Source organism: Podarcis filfolensis, assembly GCF_964270895.1.
Source record: "Podarcis filfolensis genome assembly, chromosome: Z".
NCBI classification, from domain to species: Eukaryota; Metazoa; Chordata; class Lepidosauria; order Squamata; family Lacertidae; genus Podarcis; species Podarcis filfolensis.
In genome coordinates, this window is record NC_139617.1 from 34,839,218 (window position 1) to 34,865,407 (window position 26,190).

The 26,190-nt window shown below is 44.2% G+C and overlaps 1 protein-coding gene across 9 annotated transcripts in view; it reads left to right on the forward strand.

Annotated features, from left to right (window-relative positions):
• The window catches only part of FUBP3 (far upstream element binding protein 3), a 63,913-nt gene that overhangs the window by 1,526 nt on the left and 36,197 nt on the right, over positions 1 to 26,190 (forward strand). For 6 of the 9 annotated variants that reach the window (XM_083596425.1, XM_083596424.1, XM_083596428.1 and 3 more), the window contains one exon: positions 14,204 to 14,309. In XM_083596425.1, the coding sequence (XP_083452551.1) occupies positions 14,207 to 14,309 (103 nt within the window). In that variant the 5' untranslated portion in view covers positions 14,204 to 14,206. Of the gene's footprint in view, positions 1 to 10,701; positions 10,834 to 13,876; positions 13,919 to 14,203; positions 14,310 to 26,190 lie in introns of those variants that run through there. The other 3 variants (XM_083596423.1, XM_083596427.1, XM_083596426.1) reach the window with 2 other exon arrangements.

Here is a 26,190-nt window from a genome sequence, read left to right on the forward strand (position 1 = left end):
GTAGATAAATAGGTACCGCTCTGGCAGGAATGTAAATGGCATTTCCTTTCGCTGCTCTGGTTCACCAGAAGCTGGCCACATGACCTGGAAGCTGTACACTGGCTCTCTCGGCCAATAAAGCAAGATGAACGCTGCAACCCCATAGTTGGTCATGACTGGACCTGATGGTCAGAGCTGCCTTATACCGAATCAGACTGTTGGTCCATCAAGCTCAGAAGGCTGGTCTGGGGCAGGCCTGGATGAGGCATATGGGAGAAGGCAGAGGTCACCTGTCATGCACTGGGAGACCAGTGTGGGAAAGGGCGACATATATTAATGCTGTGTGTCAGGTGTGGAGAAGCCTTTTCAGCTTGTGACCAAACTGCATAGGAATAGGGTCATGGTTTTAAAACTAGGAACATAGGAAGATATGTCTTATATTGAGTCAGAGTATTGTGATCTGTCTTAACTCGCTAATGCCTACACTGACTGGTAGAGGCTCTCCGGGGTTTCAGGCAGGGGAGAGTTTGCAGCCCCTACTGGAGATGCTGCTTTGGTTGAGCCTGGAGTCTTGTGCATGCATACTCTGTCACTGAGCCATGGTCCCTTCCTCTAAAAAGAGTTAGACCCTTGGTCTGTCTAGCTCAGTATTGTCACAGTGACTGGCAGCAATTCCCCAGCATGTTGGGCAGGGAGTATTTCTCAGCCCTACTTGGAGATGTTGAGGATTGAACCTGGGAACTTTAAAGCACGTGCTTTAATGATGAACTTTAGGGGCCCTTCCCCTAAAGTTACAGCAAGGTTCCAGTCCTCAGGGTTTTGAATTAAATAGGGAGCTGCCTTGTACTGAGTCAGACCTTTGGGGTTTATCTAGCCCTGTATTTTCTACACACACTAGCTGCAGCTCTCCAGGTTTTCAAGTTAATCCAAGAAGAGCCCAGCTGTGGGTCTCTTTGACCTAGGATGTTATAGCCTGCCTAAGTGGCCTTCGGCACCTGAGGTGTGTTTTGGGTGCTCACCCCATTACTGTGATTGTAATATTGTTTACAATTTAATTGTTTTTAATTCTAGTTTTTAAATTGTTTGAACCAATCCTGGGACCTGCTGGTGAAGGATTGGTAGTAAGTTTAACTACAATTTATTGATAATAATACTCGAAGCAGACTCGTTGAAATCAGTCAACTTCAAGCTACTCATGCCAAATAATTTTCAGTGCGTCTAACCCTGAGTATAATTAATGTTGGCCACACATACCCATGCTAGAAATTCACCAGGTGCATTTTGCAACTGGTGCAGGTCCAATTGTGACTATGTGGGAATCTTTGGATGTCAGGTTGGTAACTGACATCTCCATCTGACTGGCCCCTCCAGCTTTCTTAAGCAGGTAAGCGGAAGAGCTTATTTATTGCATTTATATCCCACCTTTTTCTCCATGGTTCACTCCCCCATTTAATCCCTACAACAATCCTATGAGGTAGGTTAAGAGGCTGCGACTGGCCCAAGGTCACCCAGTGAGCGTCATGACTTGGGGATTTAAACTCTGATCATCTCCCAGGTCCTAGTTTGACATGCTAGAGTACTTCTGCCATGAGGCGGCTATATAAATTAAGTAGATAGATAAATATGGGGAAAGCAAAATGTCACTTAGAGAAGGCTCTGAAATATATTTCTTGAAGCTTGAATTTGTTGTACAGTGGTACCTCGGGATGCGAATGGGATCTGTTCCAGAGACCTGTTCGCATCCTGAATGGAACGCGACCGTGTGTCTGCGCATGCACAGGGCGCATTTTGCTGCTTCCGCGCATGCGTGTGACGTCATTTTGAGCGTCTGCGCATGCGTGAGCAGTGAAACCCGGAAGTAACGCACTCTGTTACTTCTGGGTTGCCGCGGAGCGCAACCTGAAAGCGCTCAACCTGAAGCACATTCAACTCGAGGTATGACTATATTCTGGATTGTTTTGTTTGATGTTTTAATGTGTTGTAAACCACTTTGAGATTTTTTTCATTAAAAGATAAAGCAGTATAGGAATGAAATGAATACTATTACTGCTGCTACTACTACTAAATTCCATTACTATTAGATTTTCCATTAGATATTCTGTTGTGGCGACCATAACCTAGGTTTAAGGTGCCATTTGGCAATTATCTTACGTATTTGAGTTTCTAACACTGCCCTCCCCATTTTTCCCAACTCAGATTCCACTTTGGAAGCCCCCTCCCAAAGCAGGATGTTTCATAGAGTCATAGAATTGTAGAGTTGGGAGGAACCCCAAAGGTCATATATTTTTTTTTTTTTTTTTTTTAAATAATATTTATTGAAGTTTCCAAAATACAGAAAGAGAAGAAAAGAAATTATGAAGATACATTCAGAACCTTATTTTCAAACATCCACTTTCTGGGACTCCCCCCTTCCCCCACCCCTACCGTATTCCCCTTTCATATTGTTGTTTCCACAAGTTCTGTTTCTGATTTAAAGCACAATTTATATACCCCATTGTTCAAATTTAAATTTATACAAACCTTATGCAACACCCTTGATAAAAAAAAAGCAAAAGATCTCTCCCCATAGCCCGCCCCCTTTTCTTTCCACAATGTCCCCCTTTTTTCCCATTAAAGTAAAAGCACACAGAATAAAAGTATAAAAAAATAAGAAATATATTAGAAAAAAGAAAACGAATTCAGAAAATAGTTGCAAGCCTTTGGATTCTAATTCTCCCTCCCCTTCCCCGGTTTAATTTCCCTTATCCTCCAATCTATGTTTCCAGCCTGGAAGTCTTAAGTCCATCAATCCCATTTTTCCCCCAACTCCTTGCAGAATTATTTCCCATTTTTAGGATTACTTTTTAAAAATTAATTCCTAAATCTTTAAAAATGTCAAATTATAAAATTCCCCCCATTGTTCTTTCAAGGTTATAGTCCAGCTTCCTCTTGTTCCGCTGCTAAAACTTTCTTATTCAGAAGTTTAGTAACTCTACATGGGTTGTTGTTATTCAGGAACAAAAACTTGCGTTCAGTCCCTTCCTTCTTCAGTAAAGTATTCTGTTGTCTCCTTTTAGTCTAAACACCCTGTAGACGAGATTCAGTTTCAGTTTTGCAGCTTTCCCAGGAGATAACCAGTTCTGTGAAATTCCGAAGTGTTGTATTTTTCCCGGCTTACGCCCATCTTTGTAATGTCCCGAAGCTCCTCTAGGGGGGTTGTTGTAACTTTGTTTCCAAAAATCCGATTGTTCTCCGTATTTTCGCCATTTTGTATTCAAGTCTTAACAAATTATATCAAGTTGTAACAAATTTGACCAGCAAGGTCCTTGTAATAAAATCCTCTTTAAAATTCCGACTTTGACAGCTACTTTGACAGCTGTCAAAATCACCGGCTCTTTTCACCAGGCTCACTCCTCAATCGCCCCGGTTCCCAGGGAGGGGGGTGCATTTTCCTTCTCCTTCAATTCTTCCTCCAGCACAATTCTTGTACTTTCCCATCATGGAATTCTTAATTTTAGCAAAGATACCGTTCTTTTTGGGCCTTGGCTTCCCAATCCTTGTTTTAAAATGTCTACAATAGGGAGGGGGACTGACTTCCTTTTTAGATCCCCCCCCGCTCGTCTCAAATCCAAAAAATTTTTCTTCTTTTAAACCCGATTTCCAATTTACTCACGGGTTGTTGTTAAAAGTCCAAATTCTCAATGGAAGAAGTCAGCGCTCTCCGCCGGATGGCATGCGGCTTCGCTCGGCAGGGATGGCAGAGGACTCAAAGCACCACGCTTCTCCCCGGCACCCGATCCGTAGCCTTTAAAAAGGCTCCTTCACGAGTCGGGAGGGCGCTAGCGGTGCTAGCCGAGTCTCCAAGTCCACGGCCCCCGTGGCCGTGGTTTCTAAGGGTCCCCGCATCGCCGGTGCGGTAAAACCCAGCCCCTGCCGAGCCGGCTCCCTCCGGAGCTCGGAGGGAGTCCGCCATTCGGCGATGGCGCCAACCCGGAAGTCGAACCCCAAAGGTCATATACTCCAGCCCTCTGCAATGCAGGAATTGAAGCAGCCTTCCTTCTCTTTTGCATGACCTCACCTCCCGCTCCCCCCCTCCTCTGACATGGAGGAGTAGCCCAGCAGCCTCTTTTTCAAGCCCAGATGCTTTTTTGGAAGCCCTCCCAAATCGGCCCTTCTCCTCCCTTGCTTGGCTTCCCTCTCTACCCGTTTCCCTCCTTCAGCAACTGGTCTCCAAAGGTAGACTTCCTGTGGGCATGAAGCCTTTGCTCCCTGTTGTAGCTAGAAAAAGCTATCGTGGAGCTTTGCTTGCTTAGTCCCAAAATGTCTATATTGGGCACTGTCATGTTTTCATGACAGTGGCCAATACGATATTCAACGCCCTTTTAAAATGTGCTGGGGTATTATTGGGTTGTTGTTGCTTTTCTTTTGATTATGTATTTTGTGATTTTATATTGTGATTTTATCATGTGAACCACCCTGAGACCTACGGGTATACAGATTTAATAAATAATAATAATAATTTTCATAGCACCACCCCATTGCCCTGTTTGGGAGCCGCACCCCAGGCAGGATAAGGGGCGATGGCCCTCTCCAGCAGTTGCTTTTTGTAAGGTACACTGCCTCTGGACAGTTAATGTTTGTCATGGTTAATAAAACCCAAAGGGCTTTGTTGAATAAAAATGAAAGTTTTATTATGCTGATGATGTTTTCATCTATTTTGTTCAGAGAATTTTGTTTACCCTGCTCCATGGCAGTGGCCGTGGGGGGACAGGGTGCTCACAGAGCAGCTTAACAAAGGTCAGTAGTAAGACAGTCCCTACCCTCACAGGCTTGCTATCGAAAATACATGATGCAAGAGGAAAGAAGAATGGGGGTGGGTGGGAAGATAACAGTTTCAGTCTGCCTCTGGGTGACAGTTGAGAGGGAACCAAAGGCTGCTGGTCTCTATGCAGAAATTGTGGGATTGCCCGGCTGGGCTCCTCTGCTTTTGCTCTTCAGCCAGATGTAAACGTCCAGTTGAGGAAGAGCCAAAAGTAGATGGTGTCTCTCTTGTCTTTTTTTTTTTTAAGGAACTTCTAAATGAGTTCTGCTGGACGTAGAATCAAACAGTCATTATATTTTCCCCTCCACCCAAACCAGTAAGACCAAAGCATCTTGGAGAGCCCCATAAGCTGGGGGTGAAAACAGCAGCCCTTTTCTGCTATTGCCACACCCACCTGCCAAGTGGACTGCCTTTGGACATGAATGTTCTATTCAATGGGTAGGCAAACTAAGACCCGGAGGCCGGATCCGGCCCAATCGCCTTCTAAATCCGGCCCGCAGATGGTCCAGGAATCAGTGTGTTTTTACATGAGTAGAAAGTGTGCTTTTATTTAAAATGCATCTCTGGGTTATTTGTGGGGCATAGGAATTCGTTTTCTCCCCCCCCCCCCATATAGTCCGGCCCCCCACAAGGTCTGAGGGACAGTGGACCGGCCCCCTGCTGAAAAAGTTTGCTGACCCCTGTTCTATTCCTAGGATGGCTTAGTAAAAACTGAGCCTTGTAGGATCAAGGACACAAGGGCAGCAGCCTGTTTTCTCACAGTGGGCAGTAAAGCTGCAGCCCTACCTGGAGATGCCAGGAATTGAATCTGGGATGTTCTGCATGCAAGGCGGATGCTCTGCAGCAGAGCCAGAGCCCTTCGTGGAATCATAGAAAGCTGCTTGATACAAAGTCAGACTAGCGGTCCATTTAGTCTTGTCTACATTGATTGACAGCAGTTCTGTAGAGTTTTGGACAGGATTCTCTCTCCAGCTTCACCTGGAGATGCTGCTGTGAATTGAACCAGGGGCCTTCTACATGCAAGGCAGATGTTTTGCTCATTAGATATCTTCCCAAGATGTCTAGAAAGTAAAGAAATAGATGAAGGCAGTAGTGTCCTTGATGTTGCTTCTTAGCACGTTGGTACAGTACCCCTCTTGAACTTGGAGGTAACATACAGCAGATGTGGCTGAGTTGAGTTCTTGAGTTAGGAATGTGTGATCACCGACCCTGGAGCCGGCCCTACCATTAGGACACAGTGAGGTAGCTCCCTAGGGAATCGGCGGCGGCGGCAGGGTAATCAATGGAAAATCATGCTCCTGCAGGGCCTGTTCTTGTATACCATGTGGTGTACCTCCCACCCCCTTAGCCAGCCTTCTTCAATCTTTGGGTCCCATATATTGTTGGACTATGATCCCATCACTGTGACCATTTGCTGTGTTCTCTAGAGCTAATAGGATTTCGAATCCAATAACATCTGGAGGGCTACAGTTTTGCTGCCCCTGCCATACAACCAAGATGGCAAGTAGCTATTGCTAGCTCCCCACCCCCCTGTGAATCTAAACCTGTGTTACAGCAGAGTCTCATCTAGTTGAGCATCCTGTTCTCACTGTAGTCAAGCAGCTGCCTTTGGAAAGCTCATAAGCAAGACCTGAGTGCAACAATACTCACACACCACTTGCAGTTCCCCACAACTGGTATTCAGAGGTATGTTGCCTCTGACAATGGGGGTATCTCTCCTCCCCCTGCACATTATGTACCTACTTTTTAAGGCAAACATTCTCAATAATCTCACTGTAGCCTTTCCTCATAGAAGAGTTGTCCTTTTCTATGCCTTTTCCAGCTGTGCTGTATCCTCCTTCAGATACAGCAACTGGAACTGTAAGCGTTGGGCCTCAGCACACAGATTTGTGTAATGGAATTAAGAAGCTGGCAATTTTGTCTTTCTGTTCACTGTTTTCATTTGGTTTTATCTCTTCAGGGCGTGAGTGGGATGTGTTTGTCAGAGATTCTTGAGTTCTTTTGGGGGAGGCTCCTGGAGAGGAATGTGGGGAGTAGGGGTCAGATGATAGGGGCCAGAACCAGGAGATGTCCAGCATGATACTTTTGGAAGAGTTCTCTTCTAATTTAATGATTTTTGCTTGTTTCGCCATCCAGAGGGCTGCCATTCTGTGGCAGCTCAGATTCCTGTGGCATCTTAAAAGACAGATTTGTTGTAGTATAAACTTTTGTGGACTGCAGTTCTCTCAGTCAGGCTTCATACATTTAAAGCACACACAGCCAAGAATCTTGGGAACTTGGAACAGTTCTACACGTTCCATTACTTTTAACTAACTACAGTTTTCATAATTCTTTGGGAGCAGTTTTGTGGTTTAATGTGTTTTAAATGTATGCTGTGGATGTGATCAAATTCTCAATAGAGCCCAAATAGTTCCTGAAATAAATTTGCCTTATTTTCCATTGGCATATTCTGGTTGGGACTGTGGGTAGGGCAGGAAAGGGTTAAACTCCCCCCATGTGCTGCCTTTTTGACAACCCTATGCCAAACTCTTAAGCCACCATGACCAGTTGATATGGTGACCAGTACAGTACTGTATTTAGCACCTGTTCAACTTTTGACCCTCCATACTTATGAAAGAGCATGAGGTGCCTCTCTCCCATAGAGCAGATTTATAACGCCTTTGTGCTACCTGGCAAAAGGCTCTGCTTTATATCTCTGCCATACATGTATGTTTCAATAGATCTTTCTGTTTGCTTGAGAATGGTTGAGAATGGTAGAGCTGCATTCTACCTGGTGTGCTTTACAATTCCCAGTAATCTCTTCTTATTTTTTTGGTGTGTGTGTGGAAAGTGCTGTACATAATATCATTGTTAGTTGACTCTAATACTTCACACACCTTGAGGAAATAGACTCTAGGCTAGGGATGGGGAATCTGTAGTCCATCAGTCTCAGCCAGCATGTTCAATTAGGGCTGGATGATGAGAGTTGTAGAAAACAGGGGAGCTCCCAATTTCTGCTCTGGCCTGTGAAAAGTTGTGCCAGCAAACAAATGTTAGTTGCCAGAAGACATATTGGCTGTCTCGTTTCATAATCATTACTGCTTGTGGGGCACAAACCAGTCTAGAATCTTTCTCAAGAGATTCCTCTATCTGGTCTGGTCTTTTGAAAAGGAAAATGAAAGACGGGAAGACAGAAAGTAGAAATCAGCAACGATTGAAGTTCTTGTGCCCTGCCCTCCGTTATCCTTTGCGGAGAGGGCAGCAATCTGGGAACTCCTTAAGGCCTCTTAATGATCTTCTTGAAAGTAGGGGGTGTGTGAAAAGGGGATTTAGGTGAGTACACTGTCTATAGTGGAAGACATGATGATAAATGCTGGAGGGCTAGTAGTGTTCTCTAACTACAAATATGCTCCCAAGCTTTGTGGCAGTATAACTGAGAATAAACCTCATAGAATTGTAGGATTGGAAGGGGGATCCAAAAGCTCATTTAGTCCAACCCCCTGCATCCCTGAAATCTGAACTTTCTTATTTTTTTCCTGCTAATTTTTGCCCTTCTTGGGACATGTCAGCTTCTATGTAATGCTTGGCTGATGCCACACAGTGTGTGTGTTAAATACCTTTTTCGATTGAAAGGACCCTTGTGAACTCTAGAGCAGGGGTTGGCAACCTTTTTCAGCCATGGGCTGGTCCACCATCTCTCAGACCATGTGGTGGGCCAGACTATATTTGTTTTGGAGAGGGAAATGAACAAATTCCTATGCCCCACAAATATCCCAGAGATGCATTTTAAATAAAAGCACACATTCTACTCATGTAAAAGCACCAGGCAGACCCCCCAAATAACCCAGAGATGCATTTTAAATAAAAGGGCACATTCTACTCATGTAAAAACACACTGATTCCTGGACTGTCCACGAGCCGGATTTAGAAGGCGATTGGGCCGCATCTCGTCCCCAGGCCTTAGGTGGCCTACCCCTGCTCTAGAGCACTGGTCTTCAGCTGATGTGTTGAGACCCTCCATCCATCCAAAAAAGGCTTGTGGACTGATCTAAGGTGGGCTGGATTCACAGCCCTAACACAGTGCATCTATTGTAGAAAAAAAGGAATGGGTCTCCAAACATGTTCAGCTCTGAGGTCTGGAAGACCTGCTCCCCACCTTGCAAGACTTTCCCCACCTGACCTGGGAGGTGAACAGAATCTTGGGGTATTGTTTAGTGCGGTGTTGTTGTCATTGATATTATTTATTGTATCTTTATTTTTAGATCTTAAAATGAATTATGTGGGAATTTGTTCAGTTTTGTTGTGTACCCTTTGATGTGTTTTATTTCCTGTTTATGGCTACTTCTGGTATGTTTGCAATCATGAAAATGATTCATATTGCAAAGCTGCCTTGAGCATCATTTTAACTATGGAAAGGCGGCATACAAATGTGATGGTGGTGGGGGTTGGGTTAAAGGTGGGTCCCACCCCTGTAAAAGTTGGAGGCTGCTGCTCTAGAGCGTATGTGAAAAGATGTATGGAGTTGCCTTAGAATCTTGTTGGCCATAAAACTGCTTTCTAGTCTGACAGCAGGTTTGTGTCAAGACCTTTTAACTTTTGAACTCGTATGTTGCATATGCATAGTTGACCTCTATCAGTGACCTGCATTGTAGCTGAGGAGGCCACATGATTTGTCAGAGGTAGCTTGAGAAACTTGGGTTTCAACTCCTTCACCTTTGGCCATGGGCAAACTAGGGTTTCTCAGGCTCAACCCACAATATGCAGATATGTGGTGGATGAGGTATGGGTTTGAGTCCCCTAGTATCCACTAGGCTTGCCAAAAATGTTTCATTAGTAAGTGATTCTGAGGGTCTGTTTTTATTCCCTATACATGTAATAATCATTGTTGTGATCTTGCCAAATACCAACATGCAAACTTTGATTTTGCATGTTTATTGAAGCGCCTTGGCATTTCTTCTTGAAATGAATTTCAGAAGTATTTCTTATATAAATTATTTAAATAATGATAATGGTGGTATTATTCACCATGATTCCAAATCCTTTTCCCTGGTCAACCACTGCCAGTTCAGACCCGCATCAGTGTATAAGTCGAGTTAGGGATTTACCTCTGCTTGGTATGCATTACTTTACTCTTACTTAAAATCTGTTATTTTTGACACCTGTTCATCTAGTTCAGAGAGGTCTTTTAGAGTGCTTCACAGTCTGGTTGAGTTTTCACCATCCTGTTTTTTTTTTAAAAAAACCACCTTGTTTTCATTAGACAAATTCATGGAGGAGAGGGTTATCGATGGCTATTAGCCACAATGATTATGCTCTGCTGCCACCTTTGAAGGCAGCAGTGCTTCTGAATACCAGTTGCTGGAAACCAAAGAAGAGAAAAGTGCTCTTGTGCTTGAATCCTGCTTGCTGGTTCCACATGGGCATCTGGGCTGGGCACTTTGAAGACAGGATGCTGGACTAAAAGTAACTTGTCTGCATTTACCCTACCCCACTGCTTTGTTCACAGTTGTGAAGAATATTCTTATGTTATGAATGGTCCGGGTTGCCATTAAGAAAAAGAGGTAGGAATAGACCAATATATATGTGGACTGTCCCTGGATAAAATGACTTTTCTTCTTTAAGTTCTCAAAGTTCTTAACCTAGCCCAGGGTTGTCATCAGAACTAGCCAGATGTTTAACTGATAATCAGTCACAGTCAGTCTATGAAAAAGAAGACTTTAGAGTCATCATGCCCTTAAATGGCAACTAGATATTTTGTTTTAGCAACTAACCTTGGTTTAAGGAGCCATCTGGTGCCTAGCTTATATATCTGAGTTTCTAACCATGTTTTTGAACCCGGTTCAATAGCACAGGTCCCAGAGCAGATCCTTGGGAGACCCCACAGCTCATTCCCTTGTGACAATTCCATTGTGACAGCCGTCTTCTATTGTGACAGGCACTCATGAACTTCTAGTCTTTTTCTCCCCCGTACTCCCCTTTATCCTGGGCATCAAAAGTCTCAGATAAGTGAGTTAGCTGACATAACTCTTGTTTCTTAGGAAGCCTGAACGATGCTGCTCTTGCTGATTTCGAATGTAGGTTGTATGTTGTTGGTATGGACTTTTTTGTGGGTAGATCAGAAGGTTGGGGTTCTTCCTAGAGGAATGTACTTCAGGGTAAATGTTTGGGGAAGCAATTTTATGGGTCTGTCTCTGTCTATGTAAGTTCTTTTCCCTGCTACTACTGATGTATCAGTACATTAGTGCTGCTCACTCCTCACTCCCTTTGTTTCTCTATTCTATTCTCACTGCAAAGGCAGTTTCCAAGTGGGGAGGTGTGGTTTAATCTCATCTAACCAGGGTAGTTGAGATTCCTGCATTGCAAGGAATTGGACCATGACCTTTGGGGTGCCTTCTAACTCTACTGTTCTATGATTCTGTAATAAGACAGGAGATACTGGTTTATCAGTCTCATTCATAAACCAATGCTAAGCTAGAGTTCTCCAGTTGTAACAGGGAACTGTGGTTTAATTCAGGTAGATAGCCGTGTTGGTCTGATGCAGTCAAAATATATTTTAAAAAATTAAAAAATTGTCCAGTAACACCTTAGAGACCAACTAAGTTTGTTCTTGGTATAAGCTTTCATGTGCATGCACACTTCTTCAGATACTTTGTGGTTTAATGTGAGCCACAATGGAATGCTAAAGCTTTAACACAGTGGGAAGCAGACAAGCCAGGCACTTGTTCTCACCTGTGTAAACCATAGTTTGAGAAGTTAGGAAAGGTTATAACCCCCACATGGGGGTTCTGTTCCCAGCCCCCACATGTATTGGCAGATCTCGCATAAGTGTGTTCTGCCCCTCCCCCATTCCACCTACATTCTTCCCTTATCCAGGTCCAAAAGGACCTGTGCACTAGTGATCATGTGTCATTTGGACGTACCTAAAATGGTTGTCACTTGTATTCAAAAGGAGTGTTCAGGGGTCAGTAAAGAGTGAGTGAAATGGACTTCACATCAGTTTTGGACGATGTATTTCCCACCCACAGCAAGCACTTCTCAGGCTCTGCCTGCCTAAGCCTTTGAAGAAGCCCCCTGCCGCACCAGCTTGCTTGAGCCAGAGTGATATGGGGGCTTGCCACCCCCAGCTGAGCAGTTTAAGGAAGCCCTAATGCCCTTCTGGGTTGTGTGAGCTGGAGCTGAATTGGGGCTTGGGCTGGGCGATGCTGACTGGGGCTGATGGGAACTGGAGTCCCAACATGGTCTGGAAGGCCACACAGTTCCCTGATCTAAGAAGAGGTCACCTCTTCTCTCATGAGGATTGCCTCTTCTAAATAAGAGGGCTTCTTCCATCTTTTGCAAGCAGTAGGGAATGATCCTGCAAGCTAGATCAGGGGTCAAATGTTGCTGGACTCCACTTTCCACCATCCCTGAACATTAGCCATACTGGCTGCAGGGGCTGATGAGAGTTGGATTCCCCGTAACATCCCAAGGGTCACAGGTTTCTCATTTCTGCCGTACTTAAAAAAAGGCGGGGGGGGGGGGGGAGAGACAAGTTAAAAGTGGAAAAAAGAGATGTCTCCGCAACAGCTTTGCAGTTGTCAGGGTTGCCTGGTGTATCACCATGTCCATATCATAAGGGACGTTGGTGGCACTGTGGTCTAAACCAGTGTTCCCCAACCTTGGGCCTCCAGCTGTTTTTGGACTACAACTCCCATCATCCCTCGCTAGCAAGACCAGTGGTCAAGGATGATGGAAATTGTAGTCCAAAAACAGCTGGAGGCCCAAGGTTGGGGAACACTGGTCTAAACCACTGAGCCTAGCGCTTGCCGATCAGAAGGTCAGCGGTTTGAACCCCGCGACGGGGTGAGCTACCATTGCTCGGTCCCTGCTCCTGCCAACCTTGCAGTTCGAAAGCACGTCAAAGTGCAAGTAGATAAATAGGGACCGCTCTGACGGGAAGGTAAATGGTGTTGCCGTGCGCTGCTCTGGTTTCGCCAGAAGCGACTAGGTTGCCTACCCCTGGGTTTAGTCATGCTGGCCACATGACCCGGAAAAATTGTCTGCAGACAAACACCAGCTGCCTCGGCCAGTAAAGCGAGATGAGTGCTGCAACCCCAGAATCGTTTGCGACTGGACTTAGCTGTCAGGGGTCCTTTACCTTTTTTAAGTACAACACAATCAAGTCTCTTTTCTGTTCCTGACACCCCCAATAAATCTTCCATTTTAATACGGCATTTGTAAAAATGTGTTTAGACCTGTTACTATTTTATAGAGAGAGGGAGAGTTCTTAGTACCCCACCCCTTGTGTTCTGGTATTAGAAGGTGCTCAGGATTTGTCAGCTATTAGCTTGATCCTGACATAGGGGCACGTGATGTGTTGTGGCTGTTCTGGGGTACAGAGAGCAGCATGTATGGGTTTCCACATTGGGAGAATGACAGCTGTGGGTGGGTAGGGTATGACATTGATGTTTGATAGGCTGAGTCCGTGCAAACAGGAACTGAGCAGGGAGAGCAAAAAGTCTTGAATGCATTTTGGATTTTTGAGGGGGTATTTACTGAAATTGTTAATGGGTGCCATTGGAGATAGTGACAGGCACACTGGTGCCTGCAGGTGCCATGTTAGCCATCCTTGGTATAGCCAAGCTGTCTGGGGAGTCTGGTTGAGATGCAGCTTCAACTAGCTGGGCTTCCCAGTATCCTTTTTGGCATGTGACATCAATTCAGTTTCTTGGTTGCCAGTGGCTGAGCCACCAAAATGGCATTGTTCCTTTGCACTACTGGCCCTTTGAAACAACAGTGAAACTGTGTCATGTTGCTGCCATAGCCCCTCCCTGCTGCACCATACCCTCTGGGTGGACACTCCCTGCATACCCCACCACAGTTGTGACTTGTACACCTCCCATGTGGAGGAGACCTCCAGCTGACCATGGCTGAGTTGTGAGCCAGACCATGGTCCCATGTGCTCCTAAAGCATCTCAGTGGGGGTTGTTTTCAGCCTGTTGCTCAACTGTTAACAGAATCTAGGAACAGGCACCTCTAATTAATTTAGTCAGGAAAATGGGCATGAGCAGCGGGAGAGTATAATGTTGCAGTGACCCTGGAGGGGTGCAACTTGTTATTTCTTTGTTGGCAGTATCTGCGTCAACCACTTCCATAGGAGCAAACCCAGCAAGGTCCCAGGTAACCCGTACTGTGCTGTGGTTGGCTCAGTTCATTAACTAATCAGTTCCTTCTCCTGCCTTTATAAACCTGCCGCCATCTGCATAGCCTCCTCTTGGATTCCGTCTCTCACTCATGTTGCATCGTGTGTCTTTTGGTCACGCTCTAGCATGATGAAATTTTGATTCCCCACCCCACCCCGCAATATATATATTGCTGTAAAAGCTGTTTCTTGCTGTTTCAGCCACATAAGAAGTAAACTAGTTTGCTCATGTTGTTCCAAACTTCTTCTTTCTTTCTCTACAGCAAATGGCTGCTAAAATTGGTGAGATCCCTCACTTGAATAATTCCACACCGCTTGTGGACCCTTCAGTGTACGGTTACGGAGTAAAACGGCCCCTGGATGATGGAAGTAAGTCTCCTCGGTTTTCTTCTGTTTTGCCTTTTGATACTTGCTGTTACTCATATTATTATGGGGAGGGTGTTGGTGGCATGATGTCTGCTGGCAGAGTGCTTATTGCAAATTAATAGAATAGCATTGTAGTAGAACAGGGATGTCCAACTCCCAAGAGACTGTGATCTACTTACAGGGGAAAAAACTGGCAGTGATCTACCCCTGGGGCGGGGTGGGTTTCAGCTCAAAGTTTTTGAGCTTGCTTTAGGGAGGAAAGCCCCGTTATTAAGGGGGAAATGTCGGACTAGAGTAAAGGGGAAAGGAGATTAGTCGCTCACCAAAAGTTAGCTATGGAAACAATCTGCCTTACAGCGAAAACTCCGTCTTCCATTTCTACAATCATGTGAAAATGAAGGGCGGGGAGATGGGGGGGGGAACGGCTGCTCTTAGGCAAAAACAAAGGAAAAGGAGCCTGCGATCAACAGTGATCGACCGGAACCTCCCAGGGATCGACCAGTCAATCCCGAGTGACCTGTTAGACATCCCTGTAGTAGAAGATTCATTTTGCCATATGTGGTGTATATGCAAAATACCTAAGGACTTTTGGGAGATGATTTATAATGATTTGGAATTTATGGTAACTTTCCCCAAAAGACCGGAAGCTTTTTTACTAGGGATAACTGGAGCAGATATCCCCCCCCAAAAAACAACAACAACAGATAAATCTATTTCTTTACGGAATATGACAGCATAAAGGGTGTGATGAGGTGGTACCTACCAAAGGAGAATGGCAGCTGAAATGGATAGAATATGTAGAATTGGCAAGTTTTGTCATGTAAAATTAGAGATAAGAAAGAGACTGATTTTAAAGAAGATTGGAAAATATTTGCAGAATACTTTAAAACTCACTGGAAAAATGTTAACGCAAATAGGATTTGAGTAAGAGTAGCAGTAGGGGTGAACTTTTTGTTTTTATTGTGAGATAAGGTGAAGGTATAGAGTAACTATAATATGCAGCATAAGCTGAAATTTTGAGGGAACCATGGAGGGAGGGAGGGGAAGTTGTAGGAGGAATGATGGATTGCTAAATTTGAAATGTTGTTTATTTGTTAAAATTTATGAATATTTTTTTTTTAAAAGAAGATTAACACTGGAATGCCAGAAGTGATTAAGAGAATAATGTCTTCCACAGTCACTATATCTGGACAGCCACTTTACTCTTTTTCCAGACAAAGCAGAACCGTGGTAGTTAAACGCCACTGATCAAATTTTTGCACCTGGCTGGCAGGGCTTGTCAAATGTTATGAAGCTAGATTGACTGTTCCCTTGATTAGTTGATGGTGAAATTCAGTTGAAGCTGTGCCTGGGAAGCGAGGGGAGGGGAGAGGGCAGCTGGAGTCTGCTAGTTCCAACGGCTGCAGAGTTAGGTATGTCCTATTGGTCTGTTGGTTTCCATAGGCTGATATACCCCTAACTCATTATGTGACTAGCCTGACTCTGTGCGTGGGACCATAGATAGGTTGGCTGGTGAACCCCACTGAGCTGGCTCATGTTAACCCAAGTGAACAGAAAATAATAAGAGCCCTGGTCCATTCAGTCCAACCTTCTGTTCTTATAGTGGCAAATCAGTGGGAAGCCCACAAGCAGGAGCTGCGTGCAACAGTTCTCCCCTCCTGAGATTGGTATTCGAAAGCTTACTGCCCTGACTAAATGTGGTCTGTTTAACCTGCTGTGATTTTAAGATGGTCTCCAGTTTAATACCCCCTTAAAAAAAATCCTATTGGCTGGGTTTTAAAGAGCCAGGTGTGTTGAGACTTTTTTCCGCATCCCTCAGATGCATCCAGGGCTTCCCAGAAAACTCCTCTTGGAGTGGCATCTACTGCAGCCACATGAGCGGCTGCATTCAGAAATAAGTTGGCCAAATCAGTGTACTGTAGTTTTCCGTGTATAAGATTATATTTTTTTCTTTAAACATCATGCCAAAAAGTGGGGGGTCGCCTTATACATGGGTAGTGCATAGGGTGAACATTTGATTGGTTGCTGCCGTGGCTGTCAGCAGCTATTGTGTGTGTTATTTGTTGCTGCATCAATGGGTGGTGTTGATTGGCTGACGCTCTATCAGTTGGGTGGGCATTAGGCAGCTGCTGACGGTGATGGGGCAGATGGGAGGTGGATTTTGTGCAATCCTCCACAAAATAGCTCAGCCATCTCCCCTCATTTTCTTAAATTTGAGTCCCCCCAAATAGGGGGTGTCTTATACATGGGGACATCTTATAGACGGAAAAGTACAGTATGTGCATGGAAAACCTTGATTTAAAAATGAGAATGCATACCCTCATCTGAAACATACACACACACACACACACACACACACACACCGCCCAATATTGGAACCATTGGTGAGTTTGGGAAAGATTGGAGGGGAAAATAGGAGTGGTTTCAGAATATAAAGTTTAAATGTTCTAAATTCTGGATCAAAATGCTTAAGTTTAGTTAGTGCAAACAAGAATTGGGGGATATTTGTGGGTCCTTCAGATACTGTTGGACCCCAGCTCCCTTCAGCCCCTGCAGCCACCAATAGTGGCCAATAACCTGGGATGATAGAAGTTGGAATCCAGCGATATCTGGAAGGCCCCATGTATCCCCATATCTGATCTAAGTAACAGAATTCCCTGGTACAATTGGGATGGAAGGATGCCTCTTCTTAGATTAGGGCTGCGGGATTGTTTCACCCTCTCAGCCGTAACCAGCCTGGATGGTGGGAGTTATAGGTCACTGGCAGGTCTCTGGTCCCCCATCAAACCTGTATTCCTCTGTGATTAGATCCTGAATGCTTGAGGCATATTTAAGTTCATGGTGTGTAAATGCTTTTGCCCTGTTGTCTGAGGCTAACTATGCAAATGTTCTTCTAGCTCACTGTGAGATCCTAAATGCATTGAAAGGATGTACATTCTCTGAACTCTTTTTGTCTCTTTTCTTAATTTGTAGTGAGTTTTACTTTATTTCTAAGCTCAAACAAAATAACTTATGGGGTGACCCCCCCTTCCCCCTCTTGGCTTGCTGCAATGTGCTCTCCATGTCATGCTTGGCGAAAAAGACATTTTGAGTGTTTTAGTGGGCAGCAGCTCCCTATAATTATTTCTGAAACAAAAACTTCACAAATGTATCAGACAATGCGACTAGGCACTGACTTAAATTATAATACATTTCAGCACCAGTCAGCTATATGTGCTTGCTATGTACGTTTTAACTTTGGTTGTCACATGGAACAGCTGGTGGCCCTGGAGTTGTTCAGTTATGACTGTGTTCGTCAAGGTTTCCTGGGCACATTTGTGAACCGGAGAGACTGTTGTGGGCCCCACAAGCACTCAGCGCAGCCAAGCACGTATGCTGCAACCTCTTGGCTGCAGGTTCTTCTTTCAAGCCTGATTTCAGCAAGGGAGAAGACGGCCCCCAATTTGTTTGATTTTATTAAGTTTTTTACCATTACCATCATTTTATTTGCAGTCAACAGACTATTCAAGCAATCAATAACCATTTTATAACAATTGACAATAACATTGATTCAAAAAAACCATTAATACAACTGCAAAACTCAGAATTCATAGAATCGTAGAGTTAGAAGTAAGAACCTGAGGGTCATGTAGGAATCTCAACACGCTGTACCCCATCCAATGTGAGACCATACTTGACCCTGCTTAGCTTTGAAAATGTAGAGAATTTGCTACACAATGCACCCCTTTCACCCAGATCCCAAGCCTTCTGTGGAGGCTGTTGCTGATCCCTGTTCTGTTCATTTATTTATTTGATTTCTTGCCCACCCTTTACCATAGAGCCCCAGGGCAGGTTGCAACAATATATACAATTATAAAACAAGTAAAATGGTTGCCACCACAACAAAGTATGCAAACAAACAGTTCCTTAAATAAGAAGAGTTAAAAGTAACTCAAAGAAAGATGCAGACTAGTATAATGAAGATCTTCACTTGAAAGAGAAATAAGGGCCATAGAGAAGGTTTCACAGCAGCCCTGGTGCTGGCAGGGAGCTAACTAGGATGTACCCCTGGTTGTATGATGATTGAGCTACCATGTGGGGTGAGGAAATTTCTTAAACCAGGAGATTATTCTGATGTTCTGTTTTCTCCTTTTTTGGGGGTGGGAGAAAACCACCTTTATTTCCTAAGTACATCTAGCTAGCATGGCAGTGCTTCAAAGCTTTTAAGTTTCATTTATTAAAGCATGCTAAATTATATTGCTTTCAAAGGCACTGAAATTTTCCCCAGTGCAAATAAGCCTGGAAATTTTTGCATCAGTGGCAAAAGTTCTGGGAACTTTTTGAATTTACGTTTACCTATTTTGTTCCTGCTGAACCTGTCTGGGGGGCAGGGGGACAACGAGAGAAAAAGGGGCCCTTGTCTTGCTTGCATTCAAAAACTCATTGTTCCTTTTCTTCACCTCTATTACTCGTGCATATTCTTGGGGCTGCTTTCTCAACCGCTGGGATGAACAGCAATCAGCTTCAGCGTCAGATATGACTTTTAACAGCATACCTATCCATTTCTGTAAATGGGCAGCTGATTGATGGAGGATTATGCATGAGGTGCTTAACAGCAGCGTGCTGGTTGTAACAAGTTCTTAGGGTGTTGGGGGAAGGGGAGAAGAGAGGGTGGAGGGGTTTTTATTGGCCATATTGAGGATGCAATCTTAACACCCACCTCCTTCCCTTAAAGTATCCTTAATATACAGCAGCAGCTGGAATTGGCTGAACTGACCTGGGCTTGAAATGGAGCTGGGAACACAGAACAGATTCCCCCCTTTTAAATTATGTGCTGCAAAATGTGCCTGCCTGCCTGTTTTGAAACAAGCAGGAGCTAAGAGCCTCAAAGGCCACTGTGACTATGTCCCTTAGTGAAGGTAGTGAAGATAGGAGCAGGTGAAAGTGGTCTAAGTCTGCTGTGGTTGGCCACTGTCCTCTTTTCAACACTTGTCAAAAACGTTTTCATTTAGACAAAACAAAAATGAATCTATCCTGTGGATGTTGCTTGTCTTTTCTTCAGAGTAAATCTCAATTGAGGTAGACTCAGGCTTTTTTTTTTTTTTTAAATGATGGGTGCTGCTCCTGGAAAATGGGGCCGATTTTTATGCAACGTTTTCCCTTATTTTGCAGTAAAATGACAGCCGTTAAACTTAAAATTGTGCCCGCTAGATGTAAAAGTGGGGAGGGGAAAGAGTGCACATGCGATGATGGGGGCTGCAAGTTCAGCCGACCCTTCTATTTCGGAGGCTGATGGGAAGTTCTTTTCTGCCTCGATAGTAAATGGCAGCTTGCATTCTGAACGATCCCCTCCCCGTTAAAAAAAAAAGCCAGAGGTTTGCTTCTCTATTAGCCTAACTCTTTTCAGAGCAAAATGGGCTTGTTTGACAGCAAATAGAGCTTTAGATTGTCTGTACCTTGCAACCTTGAGCTCTGATGTTCTTTTAATTTATTTCCTCCATAAGGGCTGTCAGGAAGGATAACTGTCTTCTAGTCTTAACTGCTTGCACATGCTTCCATGTCTTGCAGGGTTTGTGTTATAGAGGAGAGGAAAAAAGGTGATCTTTTGAACATGTTTTGCTTAAGGTTGCTCTGAATCCTGGCAGAAACTTGACATGAGATAGTGGACTGTGCTACAGGTGTGTGTATCACATTGAATGTCCCCCCCACCCTGTTCAAAAATGAGAAGAGACAGATGCTCTTGCAACTAGGAAACTGTAGTTCTGGTTCTGACTCAGCCTTCTGTTCCTTGATGCACTTATTTTCTACTTAAAGCGATTGTAAAAAACAAATATTTAAAAATCTATGGTCCTTTAAAAATATGAGCCAACTGTGGGTTGAAGTAGTATGATCTGTTCATATGTACATATATAGGCTTAGGTCCATTAAGTTCAGTAAGTCTACTTTGAGCAAAACTTAGTTGGATACAATACCCATCACTTCCTTCTCACTCATTATAGGAAACCTGTAGAACCCTCGTTGTTCAAGTTCTTTTATTGCTCTAGCCCAAAGGCCATGACTTGTATTAGGTAATAGTATTAATAAAAGAATACAGAACATATATCCATGATATAATTATCCATAATAAAAATACATTGCCAAGTTCCTGAGCACTAAAACAGTTTCGCTTGTGCATCTCTGACAGCTCCAATATTATTTTGCCTTTTTAAAACCTAATTTGCCAACATACATGCTGTACTAGAGAGAAGAAAACACCAGGGGAAAAGGAGTTAGATGGAATCACTATAAATTGTTGTAGTGATTTGGAAGTTTAATCTAAAATCACACTGGATGAGTTTATTGGTGCCTCTGGTTGTTGGCATCTGTCTGTCTCAGGAGACTATGGAGAAGTGTGCCTTTGGAGTTGAAGTCAAACTGTTGGAAGGTTGCAGTGCCTGCTGTGGCTGTAGAGACTGATATGGGAGAGACATGCTTTGTTGCAGCTGGGGTAGATGAAGGCATCTGGTAGTGCTGCTGCAAATGCACCGTGGCGTTTCTTCTCTCTGCATTCCTCTCAGTGGTCATTCCTCCTCTGGTCACTGCTGGATACACAACCTGACTGTCAGTCTCCAGGCACTGTGGCTGTCTGCAAAGGATTCTTACTTGGCCAAGTTGATGTTGCCAGCCTTCAGGTCTGCAAACATAACATGAATACAAATGCAAAATCTCCCTATGTCTGGGACCCTGTTATAGTGACCATCTAAGACTGCAGTGGGCATCACTTAGAAACACAGTTCAATGAAAGCATTTCTTAAGGAAACTACCCAGAGTTAGATAACTAGCTCTAGTTTGCAAGAGTGGATACCAAGGCGAAATTTTTGTGTTTCAGATTAGTTGTAGGTCCCTTCTGGATTATATTCAGAAGAGCCAATTCCTTAGTTGACACTTATCAAAGTCAATGCAGAGCTCAGTTCTTGAAAATAGTAATAGTCCAAAACATCTTGACAAGCTGCTTTCTGGAGTTGGTTATCACCCAATTCTACATAGCACAACATCAAAAAAATGAAGATCATGGCCACTGGGCCCATCACCTCCTGGCAAATAGAAGGGGAAGACATGGAGGCAGTGAGAGATTTTACTTTCTTGGGCTCCATGATCACTGCAGATGGTGACAGCAGTCACGAAATTAAAAGACGCCTGCTCCTTGGGAGAAAGGCGATGGCAAACCTAGACAGCATCTTAAAAAGCAGAGACATCACCTTGCCAACAAAGGTCCGTATAGTTAAAGCCATGGTTTTCCCAATAGTGATGTATGGAAGTGAGAGCTGGACCATAAAGAAGGCTGATCGCCGAAGAATTGATGCTTTTGAATTATGGTGCTGGAGGAGACTCTTGAGAATCCCATGGACTGCAAGAAGATCAAACGCATCCATTCTTAAGGAAATTAGCCCTGAGTGCTCACTGGAAGGACAGATCATGAAGCTGAGGCTCCAATACTTTGGCCACCTTATGAGAAGAGAAGACTCCCTGGAAAAGACTCTGATGTTGGGAAAGATTGAGGGCACAAGGAGAAGGGGACGACAGAGGATGAGATGGTAGGACAGTGTTCTCGAAGCTACCAGCATGAGTCTGACCAAACTGACAGTGGAAGACAGAAGTGCCTGGCGTGCTCTGGTCCATGGGGTCACGAAGAGTCGGACACGACTAAACGACTAAACAACAACAACACATAGCACAACGCAGGAAGAGGCTCAATAGGCATAGTAGCATTTTTTAAGATTAACTGAGTGCAGTATGCTCTTGCCTTAATTGTTGACTACCTGGATTCTGTATGAAGAAGAGCTGTTGACCTGATGGTAGAGAGCAGTGCTATTTTTCTAGAAAAAGAGGTGCTAGAACTCACCAAGAATGCCTCCCTTGTTCTCTTATAATGGCAATGGTGCCCACTTGAGAGGTGCCAGAACTGAGTTCCAGTGAGTTCCAGCTGGAAAAAAGCTCTGGTAGAGAGTATAGTTTCCAAAAAAAATATTTTGCAGTGTTTCCAAAACTTTAATGGAGTTCAAATCAGAGCCCTAGATTTCAGTGCTATACAGAAAATTTGAGTAAGCACTTGCTACCAAATATATTTAGGGCAGGTTCAACCAGCTGCCCTCCCTTATTGTAATAAAACTTCATCAATGTCCCTCTGGTTTTCTGTGCTTTAAATTGCACTGCCTGCATTTGACACTTCCAACAGGGGGTTTCACTAAAGAGTACAACCAGGCATCTAAATGAGCAAGTTTGTCCTATGGCTTCCTGATCTGAACATTTATACCTAGGACTGTGTTTGCCAAAAATAATGAGTAATTTATAGGTAGGCCTTCTTGTTTACATTATGTACTGAACACCTCCAAGAGATTTTTGAGGCCCAGTTGGGAAAGGAGCACTAAATCATCTGTCTACATTAATATTGAGATATTTCTGTTCCTAATTACTATGGATGGGGAATTTGCGTTGGCACCAAATCATTAATATGAAAGTTTAAAAGAGTGGGAGCCAGAAGGCAAGCTTGTTTCACTCCTCTTGACATTTTAGAAGCATCAGTCATATCACCATTTAAACCTACTCTGACCGTTATTTCTGTATTGCTGAATAGTTCTTGGATCAATAGTAGAAGTTTGCTGTCAATGTTAGCAATTTGAAATTTTCCCCACAGTCTGTTTCGAGAATCGATGTGGGGTGTTTGTGTCTGTGTGTGTTTGTGTGTGTATGTAATACTTGTTCCACCAGCAAAACATTTTGTCCCAAAGGAACATCATTGCACTAGAGTGCGCATAAACAGGTGATGATTGCCTAGTAGATGGCACCATTTGGATGAGTTTCTTTTAGTTCCATCATAGTGTTGGATCCCTGTGTTGCACAGCATTGAAACTCACTAAGCTGCTAGCGTAAGAGCCCCTCTGTCCTCTAGTTCAGTGTTTCCCAAACTTTTTCCAACCATGGCCCTCTTCTAACCTTGTTTCCTTCCTGTGCCCAGCCCTCAGTGTAGCCAAGAGGGGAAGAGGACTAGCTGTCCCCTCAATAAGTAAAAATCAATACAAATAAGAGGTTCTGCCCTCTTAACGAAAGCCTGCTCCCTAACAAAAGTCCTGGCTACGCCCATGCCCCCCCCCCCACTGGTAGAAAGGAAGCTATTTAAATGTTTTGTGTTTAAGCAAAACATGTTTTATTTATAATTTTTATAATTTATACAAAATTTGTTGTTGTTGTTTAGTCGTGTCCGACTCTTCGTGACCCCATGGACCAGAGCACACCATTATGTAAAATACTGTTACATAAAATGATAGGAACATACTGAATTGTTGTTGAAGCATGTATTATTAAAAGTAAGCAACACTCATTTGACCCTAGTTATTTGATACAGAGGAGGAAAGCTACAGATACAGTCCAAAAGGCGCAAAGAGAGTTATGTATATATGGGGAAAAATAAAAAAGCAAGTGGTCCTCACTGACCTGATGCAAAAAGATATTGTCATCCAGAGGAGCCCTGGCTGCCTAGATAAAACGCTGTAGCCCCACACACCCTTACCTCAGAGTAAGGCCTACTGAACTCAGTGCAGCTTTCTGCTGAGTAGACACTTAGGTATTTACTAGGTGCAAGTCAGCAGCACCAGTCGACTCCGCTCAGCTACGCACTGAGTTCAGAAACAAACCAGGACTGCTCAAAGAAAATGCATGTGGCAAAAAGGAGTGCTAGGCCCCGCCCCTTAGCCATTTGTGATTGGCCAAGTGGATAGCCAGCCAATGAGGATTTTTAACAATTGTTTCCCCCCTTGACTTCTCACTTCCCTCTGTGGCCCCCTAGCCTTGTGCTGTGGCCCCCCATTTATGCAATTTTCACCTGTGGTCCCAATAGGGGGGGAATTGGCCCTCAGTTGGGAAACACTGCTCTAGTAGATAGAAGACATCCCAGAGCATCCCTTTAATCCTCTGCGGTCCTGGGTAGAGAGGAGCAGACATGGATTTGGGATGACAGCTAGCAAGCTCCCCCACCCCACCCGTCGCTCCCAACAATCCCAGCATCCTCATTCTCCACAATTTAAAAAAGACCTTTGCATCCCTTGTAGATTCCTGCTCTGGCCACCGGCTTCCCCGCTCTGTCATACACTGCTCCCATGAGATTGATCAGAAGCCAATACGAGCTCCTTCAGTTCGCAGTGGGAACTTTCAAAAGGCATATCAGGGTGTTAATTGCTCAGTGGCAGCTCCCATTCTAAGAGATGCAGAGCAATAAAAATATTGGCACTTGGTCGATGACTTTGGGGACCTGTATTGTCAGGAAGTGATTGATGTAAGCAGAAATAGATTGGCCATCTTTTTGCCTGTTGTGTTTATTTGCCTAAAACATGTATTTAATCAGAGACCGTGATGAGCTTTGGTAGTATTTTATCACTCCTCAATTTTGTGTTGTGTGTGTGTCTGTACCTGCCCTTTCAACACCACTTTGATTCCTAGGGTGGCCCACTTAATCTCAGGTTAAAAATAGTATGTGGGTGCCCAGGGTAGCGGTTAGGCGAAAATTTATCTCATTGAAGTTTAGTCTGTTTGCCCCTCGGCAAGGAGATGCAATTGAAATGGTTTCTGCCAGTTGTTATATCTCAGCAACTCATTTTTGTGAGACGTTCTGCTAAGGTTCTGCTTGCATGAGCATAAAATGGCATATGTTGGGTGCTTCCTACTGAGCATGCCCCCCCAAACCCCCATTTTTGGGTGGGCAAGTGGATTCTGTTTGGTTCACATAGCCTTAAGGTACAAACCATTGTATGAACAAAGGAAGCTGCTATATACTGAGTCAGACCCTTGCTCCAGCTTACTAAGTATTTTCTACACTGCCTGGCAGTGTTTCTCCCTGGTTTTAGTCAGAGGATCTTTCACAGCCCCACCTGGAGATGTTGGGGATTGCACCTGGGATCTTCTGCCTGCAAAACAGTTGCTCTACCCACTGAGCTGTGTGTGGTGCTTCCCCTGAAAATGAGCTAAGATTCCAGTCCTCAGGGCTCAGAATTGAAGGCTGATTTAAACAGGGACATAGGGAGCTAACTGGCAGCGGCTGTCTAGGGTTTCAGACAGGACGTCTCTCCCAGTCCTACCTGCAGATGCTGCTGGGGAAAGAACCTGAGACCTTCTGCATGCAAAGCAGGTGCTCTGCCACTGACCTATGGCTCTTCCTGTGTTCACAGTTGTTGTATGGGCAGGTATCGTCTCTAAAAGTTGTGCAACAATTTTAGGTTTGTTCATGTTGGTCAAGGAATGACTCTTCCCTGAAGCTGCTGATCCAACAAAGTGGCCTGGAGTCCATGGAAGCTAATGCAATGAGTCTTTAAGGTGCCAGGAGACTCTTCAGGTGGTATCTAAATTAGGCATGTAGGCCACCTGAAGCTCATAGACTTTAGTCCACTTATTTGTGTGGGCATACCCCTTGAGTTTGATGTATCATTGGATCTCTTCTTTTGTTCTAGATCAGTTATATATGTATTCAAAGCCTCAGAACTTGAGGAGTTAATGTAATTATTGTGGGTGCTAAATAGCTTTCTGGAGCACAACATAACTTCCCACCGCCACTGCTCTGCCTCCACCTCCCCTGGCCAATCTGCTCTGGGTGTTCTTCTACCACAGTTTTCTGGAACAGATGCAGGAGTGAAGTAGGGTAGAGAGAAGTTCTGTTGCACTTGAGGAAGTTGTTCATAATTTAGTTGGACACAACATGGTCCCCCCCCCCATAGCTTTGCTACTGTCTCTTATTTGCAATTCAGCTCTTTGATGTGGGAGAGATCATTGTGTTCAGTGGGGAGGGGGCACTCCTGGATTTAACATTATCACTTGAGGCTCAGGTGACCTCACTGATCGGAATGCCTTTCTTCAGCTCGAACTGGCTCACTAGCTGCGG